General features: G+C 42.8%; 1 protein-coding gene across 9 annotated transcripts in view; it reads left to right on the forward strand.

Moving 5' to 3' along the window:
- CAMK2D (calcium/calmodulin dependent protein kinase II delta) overlaps nucleotides 1-21,657 on the forward strand; it is a 118,063-nt gene that overhangs the window by 32,730 nt on the left and 63,676 nt on the right. For all 9 annotated transcript variants that reach the window (XM_062493149.1, XM_062493151.1, XM_062493158.1 and 6 more), the window contains exon 3: nucleotides 13,746-13,805. In XM_062493149.1, coding sequence (XP_062349133.1) covers nucleotides 13,746-13,805 — 60 coding nt within the window. The remainder of the gene's footprint in view (nucleotides 1-13,745; nucleotides 13,806-21,657) is intronic.

Below are 21,657 nucleotides of genomic sequence, written 5' to 3' on the forward strand. Positions count from 1 at the left end.
ACAGTGCCTGGCCCTCTGCCAAGGAAGGGTGTGAGTTTCTGGCTTTGTTTACTGAGGTGACTCTCAGCTCTTCTCGGAGCAAGAGCTCCTCTAAATTCCTAATTGAAAAAAATCTACCTTTTGACAAGTGTTAAACTCAGGAATGAGCAGGTAGCAAGGAAATTTGTGACAGGTAATGGCGCTGCTGGCATTTCTAGTGACAACCAAGATTGTGGTGCTCTGTGGTACCTTTGAGACGTGGTGGGTGCCGTGTGAGGTTGTGCTCACCTTGCAGAGCAGTGTCACGTGTGGGAGCTGGGTGGGTGAAGGCTGGAGGTGCCTGTGTTCCTACCTGGTACACAGTAACCCTGCACACAGTTCATCAGCAATACAGCTCATGAATCAGGCTGGAAGAATGTGCAAGTTGGGCACTGTAGGGCCACGTTTTCCACAGCACCGTCCGGCATAGCGTAAGGGAGCGTGTCATAGCCACCCTGCAGAAGTTGGAGTTGCCCGAGGAGCAAAAGGGGGCAGATTGCGGAGGACAATCTGCTCGGCTGTCTTTGTGGTAGAGATCATTGCTTGCTCTGTTCAGGAGGTGCAGGAATAAGTGCCAGAAACCAACCTCTCCACACCTAGTCGGGGGAATTCAAGGTATTTCTGCTAGCAGCCTGATCCTGGTGTTCTTGCCAGCAAGTGTCTGTCACGGTGGACACCCTCTTGAAGCTGACAGATGGATTCCCTTCACGCAGGGCTACCTGAGCCATCACAAACGCCCTGTGCAGAGGGGCGGAGTGGATGCCATTAACTTGGGATGGCTCAGAGGAGCAAGTTCATGGCAGATTAGTCAGAGTGCTGTTAATACAGTAATTACCTAAACAGCAAACTTGTTTGAGTTCTTAACATGGGAAACATCTATTCAGTTGCACAAGTGCAATCTTGATGTAGCAGGATATGAGAGCTTTAAGAATGTGCATGCTGTTAAGAGTTCCTGTGGTGGCATGAAACAGGTAATCCTCCTTTGAAATGGGTATTGGAGAGCTTGGTTTAACACCAGTCTGGTCTTTGGAACCCTCTCTGGAAAATGCCTACAACTGTTTGCTTAAGGAATGAGGGCTGTGCCAGTCTTTTGAAACACTTGTGCGTGAAGACGGTGAAGACGCTGGGGCCAAATGTCCATGACAGTCGGCTGGTGTGGGATACCCAGTGTTGGGGGTTGGTTCTTTCCCTTTTCCCTCTGTGGAATTTCCCCCATTGTCATGCTAAGATACCTGTTGACTGGGCCCTGGAGGCAAGGGGGAGGGGAGAGAAGAGGGAAAGGCCTCGATATTCAAACAGCCAGAAGAGCAGACTGAAGGCTCTGGCTCGGCCCCATTTCCCCGCGGAGTTCGGAAGAGAAGGACGATCGCTGCCTGTGTCCCATCCCTGCCATCCCAGCGCGGGGAGCCATCCTCACTGCTGTCGGACCCTGCCCTGTTGCCTTCTCACTGTAACCTGCCACCATCCAGCACTCTGCTGAGCACTGGGACCCACACCGTGAGCGGAGAGCTCTCTCCATCTCTCTCTCTCCCCCTGGGACAGCGCTGCCATCACCCCCAGCCCTCCTGCAGCTCTGCGGGACCTGCCCGCCCCCAGCACCGGGAACTGCAGCTCAGGGAAAAGGTGCCTGCAGCCAGAAAGGACTGGGACTGAGTTACTGTTCTGTTTGTGGGTAATTTCATAGCTGTTGTTGTTCTTGTTTGTCTTGTTAGATATACTAGCAAAGAACTGTTATACCTACCCCCCTATCTTTGCCTGAGAGCTTCCTTAATTTCAAAATCATAATAATCTCTATAGGAAAGAAGGATCACATTTTTCAGTCCGAAGGGAGGCTTTTGCTTTCCTCAGCAAACACCTGTCTTTCAAACCAGGACACCCAGCACCTGGGATTCCTTCAGGCTGAGGGCTCCCATAGTCTCTCATGGCTGAGGCTGGAAGGCACCTCTGGAGGCGGGCTGCCCAGGAACGTGTCCACACGGCTCCTGTACAGCTCCGAGGGTGGACCCTGCACAGCCTGGCTCGCTGGGCAGCGGTGCCAGTGCTCAGTCACCCTCACGAGAAACTGATGAGCTGCACTGGAAAGAAGCTGAAAGTTGCTTCTGTGCAATGTCTTTTATCAATGCTTTCTGTGGCAGTTCTTGGATGCTGTAGAAGAGAAGGTGCTGTGGTCCTTTCTCTGAGCTACAAAGCCTTTCCACCTCCAAGAGCTGTTCCATACTGGTTGTGAGCTCTTGGATTTAGCTGAAAGGACTGTGGGCAAATACAGCATATGAGTAATGGACTTCTGTTTTATACATTTGGTGTAGCAGTGGGACTATTTCCCCAGTGCTTTGCTGGCAATTCAATTAGAAGGGGCAGTTTTAATTAAGTAATACAACTGGTGGCTGGGTTTTCTCTCCTCCAGTTCCTTCTCATCTTTAAATGAGAAAGATTGGAGTCTTTCCTAGAGTAGTTTTATTTTGTACAATAGTTTCAGTTACTCTATATGGTAAGTAGGACGTTGAGCTGTACCAGGGAAATCACGTTAAATGTGGTGGTTCAATAATAGTGGTACATAACATCCACCATGTGAAGTATTTCCATTAAGTAACTTTTTTAGTTGTTCAACATATTCCAGAAGAACAATGGCAGTACCAAAGGCTGATATTTAGAGCGAAGAGGAGTTGAACAAAAAAATTACTTAAATTTTTTTTAATGTAACCTCTATCTGCTTGAGAGGTTTTCTGATTAGTAAATTGAAATTCTTTGCTTATGAATTATGTTTTGTTCTTGTGGTTTAGTTGTGGTTTGGGCTCCATCTTTTTGGAGGGGGTATGGGTTGTCATGGGTGTCTGCTGTATTTTGCCAGTGCCCCATGCTGTGATTTTTTATTTTTTTTTTCCAAAACCATACTTGCCTCAGTGCTTGGGGTTTGGCAAAAGAACACCTCAACCACACGATCTCTAATCAGACTGATAAAATTTGTGACTGAACGTGACAGTGTGGGTATTCAGAAAAAATCATGTTGCTGTAAATGTGTTCTTGTGTACCTATTTTCTCTAAATCATCAGGCTAATCAGATTCAATGACTTCACAATTAATATTGATTACTTTCTTGGGGTTTTTGGTAACATCAGTGAAACACTGTGCAATGCTCATATCAATGGTACTCTGGTATTTCCCTCTTAGACAGCAAGAATTTGTCCCTGTGCCAGAATTTGGAGCCTCTGGAATATTACAATATCTTCCCTGAGTTCTTTTTTTACAGAAACAAGGGATAAACATTGATTATCTGGAATGAGCTATTGTCTGGGTTTGTTATATCCTTGAGAGTGTGTGGTTTCAAAAGATTGATCCTATCTCCCATATTCTTTAAGGGGTAGAGGGGATGAACCTGACCCCGTGACAAATGGAATGCATTGATTGTTTTTTTCACGCAGTGGGCTTGTTGGGTGGTTCTTTGCTTTTCCTGAGGATTTGCTTGCCCTGTTTGTTTAGGCAACAGAGAGATAACCCAGTTTCCTACTGTTTCCCAAGAAGCTCAGTAGCTTGGGAGAAGGCCAGCAGCTTGGGACCTAACACTACACGTGCAAATACACAAGTGTTAATTCCCTTAATAGGGGGGAAAAGCTGAAATCCCTTTAGGCAGGTTTTGTGCAACCACTGTCCAATAAGGAGGGTGGCTTTCCTTTGGGACTTGCTGCCCGCAGCACTAGATGATGGCCTCATCTTCTACAGGAGTTGTGTGTACTTACACTTCCTTCAGTTATCTTAGATATCCTTTTGATTGTCTTACATATGCCTGTTACATTCTGTATCTTGTGGGTATAATGTATGGCACACAGTGCAGAATCTAAGGCAAACACACATTTAAGGGAGAGTGTTTATCCAGTAAATCACCCAAATTTGTCAAAAGCTGAAGTTTAACTACCTGTCAATGCTTGCTTGAACTTTTATTTGTGGCTGGTTATAAAAATCTTGTTTAATTTCTCCTCTCCTTAATTAGAAGAAGGAAAAAAAGCCTCAGACTTCCTTGCCTGGGAGCATCTCTATTAACTGTCTGTAGAACAAGTGGAATGATGCTGCTGTTGAGTCAGACAAGCTATTTAGACATGTCTTATTGAAATAAGACAAATTAGGAATTAGGAGGCAAAACACTTGAAGGATTTCATAGAATGCTAGAATGGGAAGGGTTGGAAGGGGCCTTGAAAACCATGCCATTGTCCACATCACTGACAAAGATGTTCAGGAGCACCAGTTCCAGCACTGGCCCCGAGGAATGACACTCAGCACAGGCTTCCATTTGGACATTGCCTCTCCTCTGTGGTTTGCTCTTTAATGAAAACTTTCTTTTGGGGACTCTCTTTTACAAATGTGTGTTTGCAAGGCTAGTATTTCTTTTTATAATGGTTGCTTTTACAAACTGAGTGAACTGTAACTCTCTCTTTATCAGCAAGAAAAAGATTCTAAAAATAATGTCACGATAATAATCCTCTTGCAAGAGATCGTACTCACGTTGCTTAGAGGTCATGACATCAGTGTCCTGGTATCACAGATTGCTGTAATATAAAGCTTCAGATGGTTAAATGCTATTCATGCACATGGTATTTGAGGAGGAGATTTGTTTTTATTATGAGCAAAGGCTTAGCAACTTGACAGAGCAGATAAAATTAATACAGTGAGTTAGTTCATAATCCACTTCTTTGTTTTAAAGCAAGTTAATGGATGGAGGACAATCAAGTTACAACCTAATGTGGAAGTCCTTTTTGAGTTTTTTATTTCTGTTGTTTTAGTTTTTGATGGGCCATGTTAAAATACTGGATTTATGACATACTGTTTGCTGAAGACTGAGGTTTGGGCGTTGGGTTATTTTTACTAGTGCAATTGTATCTTTACTCCTATAATACTACTCTGGATACTCTCGATGAAATAGTCCTGTAGGCATGTGCTTATGTATTCTTAGTGTTTCTTTTTGTTATGAAGAGCTTTGGCTTTGATGTGCTGCTTAAATTTCCTCTGAGTCATAATGGTAGCTGCCAAACCATTGTTTTTGTTCTATTTGGACTTGATTCTAGTTCTACAGTTGTTTCCTCCTAGGGGGTTAAAGTCCATGAGCTTTTGTTAAGATAAATGACAGTGATTTTGAGTAGATTGGCAAATAAGAAGCCTTTAGTCTCTGGTAGGATAAGTCATGTGTAATGTTTAGTTTTAAAGGAACAGTGACTACAGGAAATATTGAAAATAAAAGTTGCTGACCTTTTCTGCACAATGTCATTTCCCTTTCTATTACATATGGAACACTCTCTCATCCGCAAGCTGTTAGCAAACTGAACATCCTCACTGGTCATCTTCTGCTTAAAACAATTTATGGCTTCTCCCTCACAAACAATTAATGCAACATCTTGTAGAAACTACATCTGCAAAGTAAAGATGGTGACCATTGGTAGGATTTCTAAAAACAAGCGCTGCCAAAGTGAAAACTTCAAGTCAGAGTTCAGAATTTGCTCTTTGCAGCAGCTTCAAAATCAGTAACTTCTGCCTATCCCAGCCAAGTGGCTGTCACAGATCATGATGTCACAGATCATGACTTGACACCAGTCTTACATGTACTAATTACTCAGTTATATAAAAATAAGCTGGCCTCAGTCAGAACGTCACAATTCATTTCACATTAACAATTTGCTACTCTAGTTGACATATTGCTGTAGCTGACACTGTGTTTTTACTTTATAGTAAGCTGCATTTTTCTTTTTTTTTTTAGACAATATTCCTTTAATAACATTTGAAAGGAAAATGTACTTCTCATGCATGTCTTGCTGCATCACTTGAGAACTTTGAGGGTGCCTTCGAAAGTTGAGTTGTCAGCCAGAAGTCTGCTCAAAGTTTACAGTGTTGTTAATGGATTTAATGTGTTTAAGACGGGCTCTGTGGGACTGCAGTTCAGCAAGGCAGTCAAGTCCATTATATCCTGCAGCCCATCCCTCCCCAGTGAAGTATTTGAGGGCAAACAGAGACCTTAGTGTTCATTAGACTGATGAGTCAACACCTCAAGTTCCTGGCATCTCCCGTGTGATTTATTTTTCTGAGCTTACTTTTGATTCCTAACATCTTTTTTTCCAAGTATTGTTTCCTGAAAACTGTGACTTTCTGCAGGAAATGAGCCAAGAGACCAGAGAAGCCTAAAAATATTGGAATAGACAGGTAGAAAATAGAAGCTGGAAGAAAAAAGAGGAATACTGAATGCACTCACATGGAGGGCAGGCAGCTTTAAGTTGAGAACCAAAAATGGAAGCAGGGCAGTGAAATAAAGGAAGAGCTCCCAGCCTTCAAAATTAAGGACATGCACTTATTTAGGTATGGAAGGGGAATGGCTGAGGAAGACTTGGCTGACCATCAGCTCTAGAATTGGCAAGTTTGAGTCACAAAGGAAAACACACTGCTGTAGGGACAGGAGGAGGCAGCAAGGGGAAGATGAAGGATGAAAAATGCTCAGGTTTTCCTGTTACAGCAGATGTAAGCCTTGCATGAAGATGAATCAGGGAGATGCTAAAGGTGCAGCGCTGGGTGGGTCTCATCAAAAGAGGTGATAGGGACAAGATGGGACACAGGGGTTAAATGTCAGGTGCAGGTTGGTGGCAAACAGATGGAGGTGACCAGGTGATCAGGCTCACACCTGGGGCTCTCAGGTCCTTTCTGTTGACTTTGGCACTGAAGAGTTTAAAGTACTTTGTTCTGTTCCAGTAGATGTGCTGTTTATGTCATGTAATATTCATTAGATATAAAACTACCGTATGTAATTGTGCATGTACCTTATATAGAAAGCAACGATTAATACATGTGTGTAACAGCAGTTCTAGACTTGCGCTGATATTTTTCTTGCTTTTCTAAGTCAGAAGAGTGAAGTCAGTGAACTGCCAGCTGGCCATTTCAATCCACAGCAAATGAGAGGATAAGGTGAAAAAATGGGATTTCTTAGCTTGAACTCGGCAGTGTGTCACTGTGAACTGTTAGGATCTGTTTAAAGGTTCCCAACAGTTGGGTAGAGTCTAGTTTGCATCCCCACCATTCTGTCGATCTCTTCTCTCTGTTCATTATGGACATTGTTAAACACAAGGCATAGAAATAAGTGAAATCATGTGGGCTCAGTGCTCCACTATTAATGTCACGTGTTGTCTTTACTCCTTGAGTCATCTCACTTGAAGTCAGCTCCTCCTCGGTTTTAACAGCAGTGCTAGAAACAGCACAAATGCAGGAATACTCTGCACCTTTTGGTCATAGCAGGCATCATAGAAATCAGGGATACAGTGTCTGATGAAGTGTCCTAAAGACACTTGCAGTGTCTCTGCCTCTGTAACCTGTGCTTTGTGGATGGGAATCAGGTCTCTGTGTCCATTTATCAATTTCTCACACACTGTGAAGGGTAAAATATTAACACAGGAAAGGGGGTGGGAAGTGGAAGAAAGCCTTGCAGGAACATCAGTCAGCTGAGAACTGTTATTGTTGGAGGCCTCTGCAGCTGAGTACCAATGTGCCTTTTGTTTTCTTAATGCTGCGGGGCAGAATTTGGAGCTCTACAGGTGTGGGGTTTGTTCATTATTTTACAAAGCATCTTGAATTAATATCTTCTGCTTTTCCTTGATATTCAGCAGCTTGGTGAAGAGAAGTGTGTATGGGAACACAGCCACAGAAATAACTGGAGGCGTACTCAGTGCCCTGGTTTCTGCTCTGTTGATGCTTTTGACCAGTGGCCTAATAGAAGAACTGGCTGTGCTATTGTTGTTGTGTGCTCCTACCCATTATGGAGCAGGGTATCCATGGAGAAGATGCCTTTATGACAATGAACACCTGGTGTGTGGTTCTGCTCGGGAAGCATTAGGAGGGGTGGGTCAGATGAGCGTTCGCAGTGTCTGCCATTGTTTATTCTAACAATGTCCCATTTTCCAAGCTATAAATACTAGGAAGAGAGGAATAAGTGAAGACACTGTTCAAATATCTCCCCAGGAGCAGGTACTGAATGCTGGAGCATTCATTTTGGATAAATGCTTTTGGAAATTGAAGGACTGTATTGCTTAGCATTTACTTGTTTAAGAATAACAGAGGGGGTAACTGAGGTTTATTTGTGAGCACTGCTGCAGCATGAACTCAGTAATGGAAAATTCAAAGAGCTGTGTGATGGACTGTTATATGAATAAATGTGGTTCTTGTTTTATCTTACTGGCTGAAAATGAATGCTTGCAAACTGCTGAAGGTCTGTAAATTGCCTTTCATAAGAGCCAGCTCAGGCGGGGGCTCAGTAAAGCTATTGGCCCCCACTGTCATGGTTTGACCCAGCAAGCAGCTAAACACCACACAGCCTCACTCCCTCCCTCCTCCCACAGCCTGCAGGAGGACTGGGGAGACAAATGGAAGAAATGAAATGGAGATTGGTGGGTTCGGTTAAAGGTAGTTCACAAAGACAGAAAAGCAAGGGAGAATAATATCAAGTAATAGGAGGAAGATGACAAAAGAATTGAAACGTACAAAACAAGCGATGCATGATGGAACTGCTCATTGACCAGTGCCCACTCAGTTTCTGAGCAGCACCTCCCAACCAGCTTCCCCCCAAGTTCATCACAGAATGTTTGGTGTTTCACAGGACTTCTGTGACATCCTCTGCTCCAGTCCCCTGATAAAGTAGGTTCAGCTGAAGCAGGTTGCACAAGATGATGTCCAGGTGAACATGGAGTATTTGCAGCGAAGGAAACTCCACGGCCTCTCTGACAGCCTGCTACAGTGCTCAGTCACCCTACAGTCAAGTGTTCACTCCCTGTGTTCCAGTTTGTGCCCGTTGCCCATTGTCCTGTCCCTGGGCACCACTGGTAAAAGTCCGGCCTCATTCTCCTGACGGCCACCCTCGGGGTGTTTGTGTTGGTACGATTCCCTCTCAGTCATTTCTTCCCAGGCTAAAGAAGCCCAGTTGCCTCAGCCTTTCCTCATAACAGGGGTGCTCCAGTCCCTTCATCGTCTTTGTAGTCTCTGCTGAGCCCTCCCCAGTCATTCCTTCTGGAGCTGGGGAGCCCGGAGCTGGAGCCTGTACTGCAGCTGTGGCCCACCAGGGGAGAGCAGAGGGGGAGGATCACCTGTGATCCCGCTGGCCACGCTCCTCCCCATGCACCCTGGGATGCCCTTGGCTTCCTCGGCTCCAAGGCGCTGTTGGCTCTTGCACCCCTGGGTGTCCAGCCGGACCCACAGGTCTTTCTCTGCAGAGCTGCTCTCCAGCAGGTCAGCCCCAACCTGTGGGGTGCTGTGAGAAGCTGATTTAGTGCAAACACTGCTTGTAGCAGCAGCTAAAACATGGCTGTGGGATCAACATGATTCTCATCCCAAACGCAGAACTTAGCACGGTACGGGCCACTTGGAAGCGAATTATCCTCGCAGAGACCAGGACCCCTACGAGTGACTTCAACTTACAGGAACGGCCAGGTCTAGGAAATAGAACTGGGCTGTTTCCAGAGCCTTAATGCTTCATCAGAGGGAGTTTAGAAACTGCATTTGATGCAGTTAGTTTGTGTATAAACCGCATTCCTGGTCTTAAAGCAAGTGTCTGTTACGGCACTATTCCTATACACAGCATGCCCTTAAATCACAAATATTTACATTCCAAGAGACCATGGATACTTTGTTGTGCTCTAGACACTTGTCAGCAAAGGTGACAAAATCAGGGTGGTGGGAGGGAAAGTTTTTGCTCTGTTAAGCTGTGTGTTCTCTGGTCAGAACTTCTGCAGTGATTTCTTGATTTCCATGGCATAATGCAACAGCATAGCATCAAGGTGCTCTGGGGTTGCAGTGCAGTCTGAGGAGCCCCTTCCAAGTTAGTGGTCCTTGTTTTCTCTTCGTTCAGCTGTGTAAAGAAAAACATGGAAAATACAGGTGTTGAACTGTATTGCACAGGGTAGGAAGTAGGTTGTAGGGATCATCCTCAAGAAGTTCAGCAAGCTATTTGCATCACCTCGTACTGACTAATAATCTGTCTAGTCAGTCCTGGGGGAAAAATAAAAAATGGACGAGACAATGCAAGGGACATTGGGAAAATGCTTTTATATTGTTCACTGTGAACTGCAAGCTCTAATAGTAAAATAACAAAAAGCAACTACAAGAGTTATTACAGATAGTTCTTAGAAAGATTCTTTTCTTTGGAGACATTTCCATTTTAGATACCTGTGGTGAGAGGTGCACATTTCTGCCCTGGTGATAAGCTCAGTTTGGGTGGTCATGCAGGATCAGCACTTCGGGTGAAGATTCATGGCACTTTAGTAGAAGAGATATATGCTGAAGAGATTTTATGTTTTCATATATTAAGACATATTATTTCATTATTTTAGGACATATTATTTCATATTATTAAGACATACAGTACATAATTAAAGGCATCAATTTTATGTCTTTAATTATGAAATGCTATGATATAATCTGAGAAATGTGTGTAGTCTACGTATGTAAGCTTTTATAAGAAAGCAGATGTTGATAGTATTGAAACAGTTAGCTGTTTTATTTGCCTACTTAGCAGAAACTCAATGCAGGCAGTGTGGTTTTCTGATGCAGGTGTCATAAATTATAATATGAGCTTTTGGTCTATTAGAACGTTGTCATATGAATGAGGACTAGTTCATGATTTTAAATTTATGTAGTCTGTGAGCACCCCCAGCTTTACAGCTATATTCTGTCTCTTTCAGATTTCACATAGTTTCATTAGTTATTGTAAAGGCTGAGATTTTCATGGTTCAGTGCGTTACATCTTTTTGTTTCCTTTTTTCTTTTTCTTGGCTCCATGTCAGGTTAAACTTATTCATAGGTGGTGGCAAGGTTTTTTTCATTAATAAACCTGCATTATTCTCATTGCTGCTTTCCTTTTGATGGTATCAGTGGTTGACAGGCAGTGATCTTTTTCCAATCTTGGCAGCAGCCTGTTGCTGTGGTAGAGGCCATTGTTAGTAATGGAGACTTGCTTTCATAAAATGATCTAGAATTTGTAGAGCATTCCTTCTTCTGCATTTGCTTTGCTGCTTTTGGAGCTTATATTTTTCATTTAATTACAGTTGCTTAAGTAGACAATGTAGGAGACTTGTTTGTAATTGAGTCTAGGTAATTAAAAGAGAGGAAAGGAAACAAGTATAGAAATGTACTTGTGTGTTCCCTTTTTATTATCTGTGCGGCTTTCAAGCTTGGCTTCCTGTTCCTGATAATAATTTTTCCTGTTTTATATTTACCTGGCGGGTAAACACAGTTTTAGCTGATGAATTATATGCTGTCAAAATTGAGAGGGATTAACTCATTGATTTCAATATGTGACCTATTACTGCATTTATTTTTTTCCAGAACTTTTCCTGTGATACTGTTTTAACATAACCATTTGACACCAGATGCTATCCCAAACTTTCTCAGGGTTTGGGGGAGTTTGTGCCTGCCGGGCAGTTTCCCTGGCTGTATGGCAGGACCCTTCTTTCCCAGTGGATTCAGCAGTGGCACACCTTGCCCTTGAGATGTTTGGGAGCTGAGTACTGGAAGTATTTCGGTGTGCCCTGCCCTCTGACATTCACCTTTAGCTCCCCAGTACTTGAGCCCTGGCAGGAGGCAGGGTAACACAAATAGCCATGGGTGGCGGCACAGCAGTTGCAGTTGCAAGTACTTGTAAATAAACCGAGGGGAGAGAGGAAGGAACAGTATTTCCTAAAACTCATAGAACAAATGGGAGGTCAAGAAAATGTGAAGATTTTGGAGGAGAGTAGTTTTCTTGATAAATTAGTATTTGGTGCCACCCCCAAACACTTAGATACTGCAGACTTACTCCTCTAACAACACGAAGGAATACTCTGTTTCTTTGGAAGTGCTGCTGTCATCTTCTGGACCTTAACGTGCAGGCTCACGGAGTATTGAATGTTCTTTGTCCTGCCTCACAGCACGGGTGTGCAGGCTGGGAGGTAGCCCCAGTCACCCAGCAGGTGTGATAGCAATTGCTGTGACACAAACAACTGAAGGAGTTAAATGCACAGAGCTTATTTTTCTGATTTACCTGACAGCAGAGAACACCTTGTTATCCATCCATAGACTGGTTCAATTTGGAGTAAAAACCTGGGAATGTATAATGCAGTCACTAATAATGATGTTGATGATGCTGTAGATGTTACCTTCGTATATTGTAGTGCATCCAGCAGCGTGTCTAAGATGTTCTTACTGTGATTTGAAAAATATCAGTGCAGTTATAATCAATAAGTTATATGAATCGTATCTAGTGTCAGTTCAGAAGCTGTGTTATAGCAGTTGATAGCAAAGAAACATCAAATGTTTATACTTCCAAGTTGGAGATAAAGTTCTTTATTATATCTGTGTTATTCCTGAAGAGTCTACACAGGATGTTTTTAGCACTTCATAGGAGACTATCGGACACCTTCCAGGTTTCTGGCTGTGCTGGCTGATCTGTAAATATAGCTGGACGTGGTACAGAGCAGCCTTTGGAAGTAGAGCTGCAAATGCACCAGAGACACAGCTCCTACACTAAATGTCCAATAGCCCCTGGATTGTTTCTTTGCTTTTGAGGCAGTGCTCACATTTTCATCTTTGTTCTCAACCCAGCTTAGTTCAGTTTGCCTTGCACATCAAGCAGTCTCCCTGCTTGCTCCAGGTGATGTGCCAAGTGCTCAGCCCACGGTTAAGTTACAGCCAGGGCTGCTGGACATGAAGGTGCTGTAACTGTAGATGTCTGTGCTTGTGTTTCAGCCTTGCTGCAACTGAATTCAACAATCTCAACGGGAAACCTCAGTGGGAGAGTTTAACTTTAACAAAGAAAGAATTTAAGCTTATCTTGAAGATTTATCATTTATACTTATAACTTCTGAATTTATTTTTTTTTAAAAAACATTAGGGTAAAGAGGGGTAAGCTGTAGTGGAGCCTCTGGGGCCTCAGAAAATATGATGGCTCAGTTGACAAGTAGTGACTAGCTCAGGAGCTGTCCTAATTCTTAAAAACATGTGAAAAAAATCTGAACTGTTAACATATGTAAAATTATTTCAGTTGTTGTTAGAGTTTACTGCAAATAGTAGGAAACACAAACTACCGAAAAATTAGACAAGTTTTCCTTCTTGTTCTTTCCTCCAGATTCAAAACGTGTTGTAAGAAATGTGAAATGTTAAGTATTTTAAAGATGTTGTTTGCTTTCTCTGTTTTATTTTAAATCTGTTGTTATAGTTCTTTTAACCTACATATCTAACTGGACATTTTGCAGTAAGGATTGAACTTTTTAATTTTAACATCTGATGCTAAGTCTTTGATTCTTTAGCGTTGCTATCCAAAGCAATTTTTTCTAAACTCGTTAATTTCTTAGTATTTTCAAGGTTCAAAGCATATTTTTTTTTACTTTCAAGCAGTTCCATTTTCCAAAGTTAGTATTTTGGAATATTTGGGTTGTTTATGGTAGAAAACAGAGCTTGACACAAGCAGTAGGGTTTTATCTCCAGAAATGTTGTTAGGGCTCAGTGATGTACGAGTCCAGAGCTCCAGCCTCCTGCTCTACCCAAAGGTTAAAAGTTATCAATTCAATGTTACAGTTTGGATGAAAATATTAGTGGATCTAAAGAAAGGAGATATTTTTTAAAGGAGACATTTTTTAACGATCCCATCGGATGATGATGATGTGATGATTCTCTAAAGCAAATACACTGAACTATGTTTATCTTCATACTAACAGCAACTGTTTTGCTTTCTTTTGATCCAGATCACCAGAAACTGGAAAGAGAAGCTAGAATCTGTCGCCTCCTGAAGCATCCTAATATCGGTAGGAACATTTCATTGCTTTGTACTGTATTTGTCAGTTTAGAAAATTTAGGGGAAATGGAAATGTTGAAGTACAAAGAGCAGCTCAGAAATCAAGTGCAGGTATCTCCAGGCTAGACTCTTTCTTTACAACGTGGTGCTCCTTAGGAATTCTGCTATGGGGTGCAATAATCTGATGGATCACCTAAAGCAGTGTGCAGTGTTCTCATCTTTGAGCCATTGCTCTGCTACCAATGAGCTCTCTGTGCCAGATGTTGGGGGGGGGGGGTTGAGCAGTGTGTAGGAGGGGCTGTTTCCGGGCTTGTTCATGATTTTTGGAGACCTGCAGAAGAATTTCAGCTGACAGTGTCTGTTGCACAATGAGACAGACCAGTGTCAACAATTAGTGCTGGTTTTAGTGAGATGCTTATTTTATATTGTATTCTGTGTTAGAGATTCTGTCCCTCCAAGATGAAGAAAGATCAGCTGCTTTTATTTCCAGCATTGTGTTTTGTAACCATGTAAAGCAAAAAATAAAGTTATTTTGGAGGGTGGGGTGTCTGTCTCCCTGCTTTAGAAACGGTGTGAACAGGTAAGTACCTTGATATTAAGAGAACTGTAGCAGGGCTTTTGAGTTTTTCATACACTGAACTGTATGCCAAGGGTATCTCTCACAGGAATATTTGCTGTCCTGAGACTTCTGCCGAAGGGTGGGCATTTCCTATGCATTATGGCATTTTTAGACTAACAAAATTGTTTGGTGCCTGGGATGAAATCAACTCCTTCCTTTTAATGATAAATAGAAAGTGAAAACAAGTGTACCACAGCTCAAAATGATGCATCAAATTTCTGCAGCTTCTCTCTCAAGCTTACAGGTTTGACTTAGAAATTTGGTTAAGGAGGAAAAGGAGTGTTATCTGTGCTATTTTATCCCACCAAAGGTTTTGCATTGTAAAGTGGTGAGAGATAAGGGAATGTACAGATCCTTTTAGGGAGGAGGTGCAGCTCTTGCAGCTGTGGTCACACAGGTACGATGTAGTCATACTCCAGAACCATTCACCTGGGCCTTACTAGAACCAGAACATACTTGTGAGCTTCCACAACCCGGGGAAAATGAACAAAAGACAGCAGTGAACTGGTGCAGGGGAAGGGCTGAAATGCACAGAACTCACTTGAAATGAAAGTCTAAATTAGTTCCATGTGGTCATAAGTCTTCAGCTTGTCAAATGGCTTGGGGTGGTGTAGGATGGAGTTCAGCTCCTCTGTGGTAGGCTAGCTGTTCCACATGCACAATTTGTATCTGTGAGGTTTGCTTGGAGTGCAAACAGGCAATGACAGCTTTGGTCACGGGCAGGTGGGGCTCTGCAAAGCTGCACAAATGGTGCATCACCACCTGCACCAAGGTGCACAGTTCAAGGGATAATGGACAAAGTGTTCTGCTCCTGTTTCAGAAAAACTGCCATGTTCTAGATCTGTCTGAGGGAAGATTTTTATGACCTGGAATTACCATGCCAGGGTTTGGCAGCAGGAGTCGTATTCTGTCATATTCTTTCTCCTGCAGCCATGCCCTCAGACAGCTAAATACTGACTCGAAAATCATTCCAAGTGCTGCCAGCACCCCACTGGAGCTCTTATGCTTGGGTCACTATCACATCCCCTTTTAAACTGTCATGTCTGGTGAGCAGTGGAGCTGCATCAGATCGGGCAGCACTAAGAGTGAAAAAAGAAGTGTGTCACAGGAAGGGAGCTCAGCTCTGACAGTAAGTATGTGTAAGTTAAGAAAAATAAGAAAAGAATAGTAACTATTTTTTGCAGTGTGATTTCTGTAGGAAAGCAGAGATCTAGTTTAATTGATTGGGTGGGTACTCAAAGATGACCGTGTGCAGGCAGTTATTTCTGGGAAGCAAAATATTGTTGAGAAAGGCCAAATGTTGAATGATTCTGTTTGTGTGCAGTCCTTAGTGTTCATGTTCATAGCCAAGAAGTGTCATGGAAATCTTCCTTGAAGAAGTTGTTTCACTTCTTCTACAAGCAGGGCTCCAGTACATCTCTGAAAGCTGAGCTTTTCTGTGCAGACACTGCTTTGCACATAACTAATTCCGTTTGTTTTTCAGCATCTCTTCTATTTGTTCTTTTAATACATCTATGATTTCGTCTCTGTCCACCCTTGTAGTTATGATGCCTAATGAATGGTGTAGGAAAAATAAGGAAAGTAGATTACAAACAGTATTTTCTGTCCTCCTTTTTCAAATCTCCATTTCCCACTTAAGTAAAGTATATATGTCCCACAGAATTTCCTCATCCTTTTCACTTACAGTTACTCTTCACCAATACTTGTTGTTGTGCTTTCTACCTCTTCTTACCTCAGTCCTTCGTATCCTTGCAGTAGAAAGCAAGCCCTGCTGAATTTTGTGTGGGAATTGAAATGAGGCAAAAGCCATTAGCTGAACTTGCAGGCCTTGGGAGGAAACTTCAAGGGAGCTCAGTATCATTTCTTCCCTGTCCATTTTTGGCAATACTGCTGTTTTCTCCTCTTCCATCTATGCTTGAGTCATCTGGCCTCTGCTACACTGTGGTAGCAAATTTCTAGGCAAACACAACTCGTGTTCCTGTGGTTAACAGAGCTCCTGGACTGCAGGAGTTTGTGCATTAGTGGGATTTTCAGCAGTGCTGTTTCTCAGGTTCTTCCTGTGGTGACATGGCTGTACATCAGTGTGCAGAGGGTTGCTTTTTTACAGAGAGTTTAAAATGGATGGAAATGTAGGTTAAGCCTTGTCATTCAGAGAACCTAGTGCTTTTTCTTGGTGAGATTGCACATCAAGTTATATTAAAAGCTTACTTCCTTTGCTGAGCATATACCCATGCAGGATTTGTCATCTTGGGTAACTATTACTTTTCCAGCAGTTCCATGTGTACTAATGCTGCCAGTTTTTTAATTTAGAATTTGGGAAAAAAAATTGCTAAGTCACCATCTCTTCATTAAGAAATTCATTATCATTTTCATGATTCCTCTCCTTTGTCTTCTTCACTTTGATTTCTTGGTCCTCTTTTAACTTTAGGTAAAGTCAGTTTTTAGCACTCTGGTACTCTTGCAGTCAGCATTTTTTTGGTGGTGTAACACCATTGCACCATCTTGTTCATGACGTTTGGCATTGATTTACAGCTGCTTTGCTAATTTTGGTTTATGAGATCCCAAATAACAGTAAAATCTGCATTAGCCTGATGATACAAGCTCCAACCTGTTCTGGAGAACTGCTGATTCAAACCTGGTAAAACCGTGGAGTTTTTTTTCCCAAGTGGAGTTTGCTCTTGCAGGGTTTGTGCTGCATTTGGGTAATATTTTCCTAAGGGGAGTTATACAGTCAAGATCTCTCTGTAACTGCTGGAGGGGCTTCTGCTGGTTTTGCATTCCCACTTCCTTACAGCCCATCATTCCCTGCCTCTGCCACCTCCTCTCAGGCCTTACAGACAGAGTACAAGCTATGGCAGGCAGGCAGGGCCCGTTAGCCAGCAACATCAGGCTCGAGTCTGACTCTGATCAATCTTCATCTCTTCCCCAACTGTAGTAGCAGATTTTACTGACATCTGGCAGGCCTTCAGGTGATAAATGAAGTCCTTTTGGCACAAGTCCTGAATGGCTCTGTAAGTCAGGGTACTTAGAGGTAAGTAGGAATGCCAGGCACAGACTGGGCCGGCTCAGCTCCCACGGGGCTGAGCCTCGGCCAGGCTGGAGCCGAGGCATCGCCGCGAGCGTGCTCTGGCCGCGGGAAGGCCTCTGCTCCGTGGAGAACTGGAGCTGCAGCAGCCGCTGGGAACGTGGGCCGGCGGCTTCCCAAGGCAGCCTGGCGGTGCAGCGGCCCAAGAGGCAGCGTGGCTAGAGAACAGACTGGGACGCAGGGAAAAAGACAAACCTCTCATCTGCTTTCATGAGTGTGTTGGCCTCTGTTTGGAGTCCGCTCATTTCCATGCTTTGAGCTGGGAACTTCTCATCAATGGCTGAGGAGCTTGGTAGCACCTGAACTTGGCACTGCTCCTCACCGCACTCTGTGCTGGTGTCCAGTCCTTTTGCCACAAGAAAAGGAAGAAATTTTGGGTTTTCCATTTTAGGGTTACTTCCTCTCCCCACCATAACACAAAACATGAGCATTGGAGTTGTTAAGTTCCTCATGTGGGGGAAAATAAGACACTGTGTATTGTCTTGTTTTTGAACAGAGAGTAATTAAAGATATGTGGGAGAGTTGTGTCCTTTAGGCACAACAATACGTCCTTTATGTCTATATTCACCAAGTATGTGCATGGCACGTACTTCATAAAGTCCCAAAAATCTCAAGAGAAACACTATTAATATATAGAAAATGTGAATGCAGTAAATCCTTTCTGAATTTTATTTGTCTTACTGTGGCACACTTGTGAGTATCTCAGCTGGTACTAGTTAAGTTACTCTATAAACCAAACACAGGGTAAAAATCAGGCCCGTTCAGGTTGAGTGGATGTAGTTCTTTAGCACCATTGGTTTTTTGAGCTGAATTTAAGGTTTTACTTTATGTCAAAAATATATAGCTCTTTTCTGATGCAGAGAAAATCAAACCAATCCCCAGCTATATAAATTTATGCTCAACAAATATGTCCTCAGGGATGTATTAACTATAGCTATGCAAATAAATAAGTAAATAAATAAAACTTCTTATATAAATATAAAGCTCTAGTTTACGTGAGACTCATGCATTAGAGAATCTCACTTCCTTTAATTATTTTTATTGCTTAGATGAGCTGATCACTTTAACAATTTAAAATCTCATCCATTCTGTTGAAGTAATTAAATTTGCAATTTCCGTGATGAATAAGGTGAACCGTAGCCCTTGAGAGAATTAAAATAAAATATCAAGAAACCAAATAAATCAGTGATATAATGTGATTTCATATTTAATGTAAGAGCCAATTTAATGACTATTATAAAATAACAGATTGAATGTTTAAAGTCAGACATGACTACAGCAACTAACTGACTAGTGATGTGCAACAACAGAATACAGAAGCTGGTTTTGCAGTTGCTATTTGTGAAATTAAATGTACTGGAACAAGACTGAGCCAGGCAAGAGCACACAGGGGGGCAGAGTAGGGTTGGTTGCAGCTGGGTTTTCTGCAGGCTTTCTCCTTCTCAGCAGTTTTTGTTACTGCTGTGCATCTGCTTCCTTTTAGGTGGTGAAGTTCTTGTGAATGTGTGTTGATGTTCAAGAGGTAAAGCCTGAAAGTTTTCGCTTCTGTTGTTGGAAGGATTTGGTGTGGCAGGGCTTTCTGTAGAGCTGCTGGTGGCCCTGAAGTGAGTGGAGTATCAAAACCCCCCAGTAGTTAAAGGCTGTAAGTTATGTACTCATGTAGCTAATCAGTGTGTCAGTGATTGTCAGCATGAGCCATATGAAGCATCAAATAATGTCGTCTGAGTGTGCCAGCAAAGTAGGGGGAAGGCAGCTTTATTCCATGTTACAGCTTTTGTCTCTTTTGTTTGCAGCACAATCCTTTTATTCTGCTAAAAGTGGCATTGCATCTTCAAGTTTGGCTGTTCTGGGTTACTGTGGAGCATAAAAATGTCTTTGAGTGCAGACAATGACACCACTCTTTGCCATGCTACATTAATTCTTTTCCTTTTAATGGAGCACAAGGTTATTTTAGCTCAAGTGAAGCATTGCTGGCTGTAATATCCCTGATAACTGTAGCAGTATCCATAACAGACCGAGAAAATGAGGTTTCACTGAGGTTTGCCAACAATTTTGTAATTTTTTGCCGGAGAAAGTACATGCCTAATTTGCACCAAAATAGGTAATGATTCAGTATAAATCAAGTGTGAACCAGATCTTGAAGCATTTTCCATCCCTGCTTAAGCTTCTGTTTGACTGTTTCCTTAAATGCATGAAAGTTCTTTTCATAGTGTGTCCAGATTCTCTTAAAGATTTTTTTCCCTGAAGTCCACTCCGCTTTTGCAGCCAGTTGTTTTAAATGTAAAATACAGTAATACACAGAAACTGGAAGTGGAATTTGAACACCTCTCTTGAGGATCCTGCTGTGGGGGGTGACAACTCAGGTGGCTGCCACACTTCTCACTTGTATTTTCATCTCTTGTTCTGCTTTACTTTCTGTATGTTTCTTGGAATGAAGAGTTTCATAATTGGCTGCACTGGTGACTTCAAGAGCCATGGAAATTAATTGCTCTCTCTCTGCACACACAAGATGGATCTTTGAGAACTTAGATTTTTTTTGTTGTTGTTTGGAAGCTTTGTTTGTTATGAATCTGCAACCACGTGTTATGCATACGGATAGACATCATGACTCCCAGCTAAACCACAAATATGTAATTTTCCTCTGGACTCTTTCCTCCAAAAACAGAGATCTCTGCTACTTCAGCTAAACTAAGCCTTTTCTTTCAGTAAAGCTAGCAAAGACATTTTTAGAGCATTTTTAGGGGATCTTATAAGTTCTGTTCCACTTGCTTTTACAGACGAGGTTGCTGATGGTCTATAAGGTGAATTCTGCCCTGTTTCTTGGACAATACTCAACTATTGGGAACCTTTACTTGATCTGAGGGTGAGGAAAAACCAACCCCCAAATGAAAACAGGTTGCATTATATTGGGTGATGTGGATGAGCATCACTGGGTGGCATTAGAGCAGCTCCTGCTGGGGTGGTAAAGCTGTTGTCATGTGTTTTGTATGATAATCCTGCCCCAGCCTTGGCATTTGTGGCTCTGGGCTGAACCCACTCCGTGGGACACTTCTGTTTTGGCCTGTTCCCTTTCCCTAGAGAAAATAATTAATTATCATTCAGGCAGCGTTTCTTTCCCAGGCAGCCTGAGTCTGCCCATTTGGATTGTTTGGTATCTTAACCCATGGTGGGTGAGCTGTCACCCAGTATGTCACCCTGTCACCTTACTTCTGGAAAAGGTGCCTCCAAGGAGGAAGTGCTGGGCTCTCTGTGCCACCTGGAAAGGATCTGTTCAGACATGGGGGCAGAGAGAAGGAGCGGGATGGGAAGCGCTCGGCATGTGAGCAGAAAGAGGCAAAAGGAGTCTCCTGACTTCAGAGCCAGGGTCATGTTTTGACTTTGCAGCCGTAAATCAGGAGTGGTGCTTTGGGAGCACACTGTGGAGCTTTGGAATGTCTTTGCTCCTTCACCAGAGGTGATACCAAGCCAGGAAACTCATTAGGAGAGACAGTCTGTGGGGCTGCTCCCATCCGCACAGACACCTTGGTTTACTTAGATACCCAGCCCTCTGCAAAAAAACTATCGTGGATCATGGAATCATGTGTGTTGCAAGGGATCTCTGGAAGTTATCCAGTCCCAGCTCCCTGCTCAAACCATGTCCTGTAAATTTAGGGAAATCAGTGCCCATCCTGCTGAGTTTGAAGACTCTGCAGAGAAAGAGATTGCCCAGCCGCTCCAGGCACCAGTCTGGTGTTCGATCACCTTCCTATCCACAAAAATAAATACATCATGTCTAGCTGGGATTTTCCAGACTCCAGTACGTGTCTGTGGCCCCTTGTCTTGCCACTTGCACCCTGGAGAGGACTCATTTCAGTATTCTCTGCTGATCAGCAAACCTCCTACTGGAAGGAAAAAGGAATGTTCCCCAATACAGTTTCATCCCTGTTAGGATGGTTTTGTTGTTTTCTTAAAAACACATTTGCTTTCATTTTTAAATATTGTGACAAATTCCTAAAGAAAAAGTAATTTGACTGAAAACTCTAAACAGACTCTTTGGGATGCCGGATTTCCTTGCTTCCAACGTGTGGATTTGGAAGTGCATTTTATAGGCTGAACTTGTCTGTGCCATGTTACATGCAGAAATCCCTTTTCTGCTTGTGTTTTGTGTTTTATATGTAT

Source organism: Cinclus cinclus, chromosome 5 (assembly GCF_963662255.1).
Source record: "Cinclus cinclus chromosome 5, bCinCin1.1, whole genome shotgun sequence".
In the NCBI taxonomy this organism is placed as follows: Eukaryota; Metazoa; Chordata; class Aves; order Passeriformes; family Cinclidae; genus Cinclus; species Cinclus cinclus.